This window comes from Chrysochloris asiatica, unplaced genomic scaffold (genome assembly GCF_000296735.1).
Source record: "Chrysochloris asiatica unplaced genomic scaffold, ChrAsi1.0 scaffold00027, whole genome shotgun sequence".
Taxonomy (NCBI): Eukaryota; Metazoa; Chordata; class Mammalia; order Afrosoricida; family Chrysochloridae; genus Chrysochloris; species Chrysochloris asiatica.
Genome location: NW_006408545.1, coordinates 16,392,109 through 16,398,331, shown reverse-complemented (window position 1 = coordinate 16,398,331; position 6,223 = coordinate 16,392,109). Strand labels below are relative to the sequence as shown.

General features: G+C 39.9%; 1 protein-coding gene across 1 annotated transcript in view; it reads left to right on the top strand.

Annotated features, from left to right (window-relative positions):
- The first annotated feature begins 1,133 nt into the window (after positions 1-1,133).
- Positions 1,134-6,223, top strand: part of RPF2 (ribosome production factor 2 homolog (S. cerevisiae)) — a 54,769-nt gene continuing 49,679 nt past the window's right edge. Inside the window, exons 1-2 of the mRNA XM_006839928.1 lie at positions 1,134-1,156; positions 4,139-4,271. Of these exons, the coding sequence (XP_006839991.1) occupies positions 1,134-1,156; positions 4,139-4,271 (156 nt within the window). The remainder of the gene's footprint in view (positions 1,157-4,138; positions 4,272-6,223) is intronic.

Genomic DNA, 6,223 nt, shown 5'->3' with positions numbered 1-6,223 from the left:
ATTAAATACACATTCTACAACACATTTATACCTTAATAGCATTACTATGTGCCAGATACAAAAGACTATTGTATGAATCCATTTATTTGATCTGTCTCCACCCACCGCCATCACATTGATTCCAACTCATAGTGACCCTACTGGATGTAGTACAATTGCTATGTAGGGTTTCTATAAATGAATGCTTATGGGAGTGGGTTTGAACCTATGACCTTTCGGTTAATAGCCCAATTCTTAGCTTACCAGTGTCATCAGTGCTCCTTTATAATATGTCCAGAAAAGGCAAATCCATAGAAACAGAAAGGCTAGTTAGTGGTTGCTTGAGGCTGGTGGAAGGTAAAATTGAGGAATGACTGCTGTGTATGGGTTCTTTTTGAAATTAGTGATAATCGTTGCACAACTTTGTGTCTACACTAAAAAAAGCTGAATTGTTTACTTAAAAAGGGTAAATTTTTGGCATGTTAAGTGACGTCGAGTTGGTACCAGCTCTTTAGAGTTTCCGAGGAGCGGCTGGTGCATTTGAACTGCCAACCTTGGGGTTCAAACGGACCGTGCAGTCCAGTCCTGATCCTACAGCTCCACACCAAGAGTCCTTATTAACTGTATCTCAATTTAAAAGTTGAAAAAAAAATCACGATCAGTAGTAGTATTTTTTTTTAGCAGTTTTTAATGTGTCAAGCACTGTCGTAGTAAAATTATGCCTTCACGGATCTCACAATTTAGTCAGTAGTTCACATATCACAATATTTTTTAATTGTAATAAATAAACATATAAGTAACATCATTTGCCATTTCAATAATATTTACATGTACAGTTCAGTGGTCACATTAAAAAATTTAAGACTACATCTGATCTCCGAATATCTAAACCGAGCATACACAGAGGTGATATTACCTAAAGAGTTGTTATTTGGTATCTGTTATTCGCAGGAAAAAGCATGGGCAAACATTCGTAACCAAGGCAACGAAGCAAGCTCTGATCCCAAATAACCGTCAGAGATCCCAGGGACAAATCGCTGGATGGGCAAAGAAAGTGGCGTCACGTGCGGTTTCCGGTTCCTCCAGTTCCGGCGCACGTAAAGCGCGTATACGCGCGGTGCACGTGTGTTGAGCAGTCTTGGATTGCGGCAAGTATGGACGCTTTGGACCGAGTGATGTAAGTAATCGTGAGCCCCCGGCCCTAGAAATGTTGGGGACAGGGACTGCTGTGGCGGAAAACAGAGATATTACCTCGCCTTTCCCAATTCCTTCGTCTGTCCTGTCCGGGTGGGGGCAGATCAGTCGATCAGCTCCGGGAGACAGCGGACGCTCGGGTCCACCTGTGTGAGCCGCAAATGCAGGTGAAACGAAGGCAAATTAACATTCTGGCTTTCGAAGAAGTGTAAATTTTTTCGAGGGGTTAAGAGCACAGACCTCGTATTCTGACACATCTAAGTGACAATCAGGACGCGTCCATTTAAAGCCTTGTAATTTTGGATCGTTTAATTTCCCTAAAACTCAGTTTGCTGTGTAAAATAGCTATTATAATTAATACCCATACTAATACGAGGGGACTTCAAAAAATTGGTGGAAACCCCCATCATTTAAAAAATTTCATTCTCATATGAAAGTTGTAACGGCCTCTCGTAGAACTTGGAGGATGAGTTGTGAGAATGCCATTGGTACAGACAAAACAAACTCATTATCTTTTTCTTTTCCTTTCATTCTTACATACTTCTCTGAGTTATACTTGAATGACACATTTTAGATTCGTTCCAAAAAGTATTTATTGATATTTTAAATATTCCTGCTATTGGGTTTCTTTCTGTGATTTACCTGAGTTAACATGTAATAAAATGAAGTTTCTTAATTTCAGTTATTCAGGGACTTTGTATATATGTATAATCCATGTGGGAAGAAGGGCAGCCAGGATTCTCCTTAGAAGCAAGGATGGGGAGACTCACATATTTCTCACATGTTATCAGGAGGGACCAGTCAATGGAGAAGGACATCATGCTTGGTGAAAATGGCATCAGCAAAAAAGAGGAAGACCCCTATAGAGGTGGAGCAACGCAGTGGGCTCAAACCTAACAATTGTGAGGATGGCACAGGACCTGGTAGTGTTTCATTCTGTTGTGTATGAGTCAGCTATAAGACTAGCTTACTGTCTAATTGTGGGATAAAAAGCTTAGTAATAAAATACATAAGGTGCTATTTGCCTTTGGTTAATGAGAAGTAGCAACATGATATAGAACCTTTATTGCCATATGTTGTTAAGTACACAATAATAGGTAGACTTTTGTTGTTGTTAAGTGCTGTCGAGTCAGTTCTGACCCATAGTGACCCTGTACAGGGTTTCCGAGGCTGTAAATCTTTACGGGAGCAGAAAGCCTCATCTTTCTCCCACAGAGCAGCTGGTAGTTTCGAACTGCTGACCTTGTGGTTCGCAGCCCGATTTGTAACCACTACGCTACCAGAGCTCCTTGGTAGACTTATAGCCATCCTATATATGGATTCCCAAGAATCCCTGCAAGGTTGGCCGTTCAAGCTCATCAGCTGCTCCTCAGAAACCCTATACCAAGTCGCTATGGGTCAGAACTGACTCGATAGCACTTAACAACAAGGAGTGGCTGGTAGGTTTGAACTACAAACCTTGCAGGTAGCTTATAGTTAGCAGTCCAGCGCCACATCAGAACTTCTGTTGCCATATAGATGCACTAAATCTTGTACTTCACCCAGTAAATGAATAGGTGTGTTAATAAGCAAGTTGTGTCTGGGATATTTTTAAAAATCTTCATAGGAAGCTAAATTATGTTGGACTGTTTTTCTTTTCCTTTCTGAACTGTTCGTTGAACTGGAAGGAAGGGTCACAGTTATTAAAGAGAAGGATTCTTTCAGTAGATGGCAAATAACTTGGAAAAGTGAGATCCTTAATGTAGAAGAAGCAGGCATTTCCTGAACAGAAATGTGTAAAAGCATGCTACTTCTGCTGCTGCGGCTTAAAATCAGACTAATATTTATAAAACACTGCCTGGTTCTGTGCCTTCCTTGCAGTTACTGCTGTGTTTGAGCCCATCCTTGCTGCCACTGTGTCAGTCCAACTTTCTGCGGTTGTTCTCTTTCTCATTGAGCCTCCACTTTACCAAGCATGATGTCCTTCTCCGGGGTCTGATCCCTCCTGACATGTCCAAAGAACAAGAGAAGTCTTGCCATCCTCATTTCTAAGGAGACTTCTAACTGCTCTTCTTCCATGACAGATTTTTTTTAAAAAACCTTTTATTGTGAGTTGAGTGAAGGTTTTACAGAGCAGATCACCACTTTTACATTCAACAAATTGTATACTTTATTATAGTGATTGCAATCCCTTCCATGTACCAACATTTAATAGTACTTATCTCTATTCACTTTAACTATTGCATTCCTCACTGCTTCCAAGACAGATTTGTTTGTAATTCTGGCAGTCCATGGTACTTTCAGTATTATTCGCCAGTATCATAATTCAAATGCATCAATTCCTCCATGGTCCAACTGTCACATGCATGTAAGGTGATTGAAAATACCATGGCTTGAGTTAGATACACCATAGTTATCTAAATGACATCTTTGCTCTTGAACCCTTTTGCCTAATGCAATATGTTCTTTTAGTTCTTGAGTACTGCTTTCCTATGAATGTTGGTTGTGGATCTAAGCAAAATGAAGTCTTTGATAATTTCAATCCATTCCTTATTTATCATTATATTCTTTATTGGTCCAATGATGAGTTTTTTAATGTTGAGGGGCAGTCCATACATTCATCTTAATGAATAAGTATTTTAAGCTCTCTTCATTTTCAGCAAGCAAAATTATATCATCTGCGTATTGCAGGTTGTTAACAAGTCTTCCTCCTGCATATAATCTGGTTTCTCAGATTATTGGCTCAATTTACAGATTGAATAAGTATAGTGAAAGGATTCAACCCTGACCCACACCTTTCCTGATTTTGAACCACTCAGTATCTGTTATTCTGTTTGAACAACTGCATCTTGTGTACAGGCTCCTCCTGAGCGCAATGAGCATAAGTGTTCTGGAATGCTCATTTTTCACAATGTTGTTTATAGTCCTAGTTTTGAAATATGAGGAAAATGTTTTAAACTGTTCTGTATTCTGATTTTCTTAACAGAAAGCCCAAAACAAAAAGGGCCAAGAGATTCCTTGAGAAGAGAGAACCCAAACTCACTGAAAATATTAAAAATGCCATGCTGATTAAAGGGGGAAATGCAAATGCAACAGTGACGCAAGTACTTAAAGATGTGGTATGTCGTACAGATACATTTAATTTTTAAATGGTATTGATATCATTTTAAGAAACTTTCAACATAGTTATTTAGGCTGTTGGAGAAATGGCTTCCAAAAGTACATGGAAAAATTCCATTTTATTTTAATTCCGTTTTTACACAAACTTTTTGCACCTGCTTTTATAGGTTTGCCTTGCCTTAAGAACTACTAGTGTTAGGAAAGAACTAAATCCAAAAACCTGCTGTTGGGGAGTTGATTCTGACTCATAGCAACACTGTGGGACAAGGTGGAACTTTCAGTAGGGTTCCCAAGGTTATAATATTTATGGAAGCAGACTGCCACATCTTGGACCCTCGGAGAGGCTGGTTGGGTTTGATTTTTCCTTTTGCAGCTGAGTGCTTAACCGTGGCATCACTGGGGGCTTCTTAGAGAACAGTTAAAGGTTTACTTAAAGCTACTAATTCGCTTAGTTAAAATTAGTAAATCTCAACGAATTTGAATTACTAGAATTTACCTTACATTTTAGGTACATATTGAATTTGTAGCATGGAATAATCACACATTGTTATTAAGTGCCATCCAGTTAGTTTCAGCTCATAACGACCTAGGAGCTATTGGTGACTTTGAACTGCCAACCTTATGGCCAAGTGCTTATCCTACAATGCCACATCAGGACTCCCTCATAACTATATTTATTCACTCTTAATAATAGTGAGGGAGCTTTAAAAAGTTTGTTGACAAATTTCGTTATCTTTTAATTCAATTTTTCCATGAATTCTTTCCAGCCCTCAAGTGTATTTATTTAACGCTAGTTACTGTGGTAGGTGCTGGAGGTTAATACTTAGATACGACACAGTTCCTTCAATGAGCTTCATGAGGGAGACTGACAGGTAAACAATTATAGCCTTGTGAATTAAGTACTATGCTAAGACCTGCATAGGGTAGGATGGAGGCAGTGTTAAAATCACATAGGGGGTTTCAGGTAAGGAGCTCTGGTAGTGTAGTGGTTATGAGTTGGGCTGTTCCATGGGAGAAAGATGAAGCTTTCTGCTCCTGTGAAGATGTACAGCCTCGGAAACACTACATAGGGTCTCTGTGAGTTGGAACTGACTACATAGCACATCACCACCACCACCAGGGGATTTCAGGCGGGCTTCTCAGGTAACATTTAACTTAATTTTGAAGGAATAGTTGGAGACGATTAGCAGCAGTAAAGAATCATGTTGTGTTTGTTGTTGTTGCTAAGTGCCATTGAGTCATTCTGACCCATAGTGATCCTGTATAGGGTTTTCGAAGAGCAGCTGGTGAGCTTGAACTGCCAACCTTGCAGTTCAAACCGCTTTGCAGTCTGGGGCATTAACCCACAGCATCACACCAGGACTTCCATGTTGTGTTTGGGGAACTTCAAATAATTGGGAATGACTAAAAGAGAGTATTCAAGTATGGAAGAAGATAGTAACATGGAGATTGAACTTTGTTCTAAAAGCTTCTTGGAGCCTTTGAAAGATTTTAAGTGAGAGATGCAGTTAACCTTTTTAACTGACTGGATTATAGAGGATTGACACCAAAGGTATGAAACCAGTTAAGCAATGTTGTAGGTGAAGAGCACTCTGGAGTCTGGTGTTGACAGTGAACATGAGAAGATGAGGGAGAAGACACATTGAGGGGAGAAGAGTTTGGATGCAAATGACTTTGTAACTTTCTGGCTTGAGTGCCTGATGAGCAATAATGTCAACTAGTGACTGGAAAAGGTGGAAACAAAGGTGATATGTTGCACTTGGTGATGGTGGTTATGTGCCGTGGAGTCGGTTCTGACTCATAGTGACCCTGTACAGGGTTTCTGAGGCTGTAAATCTTTACGGGAGCAGAAAGCCTCAACTTTCTCTCACGGAGCAGCTGATAGTTTCGAACTGCTGACGTTGTGGTTCACAGCCCAATTCGTAACCACTACACTACCAGAACTCCTAGG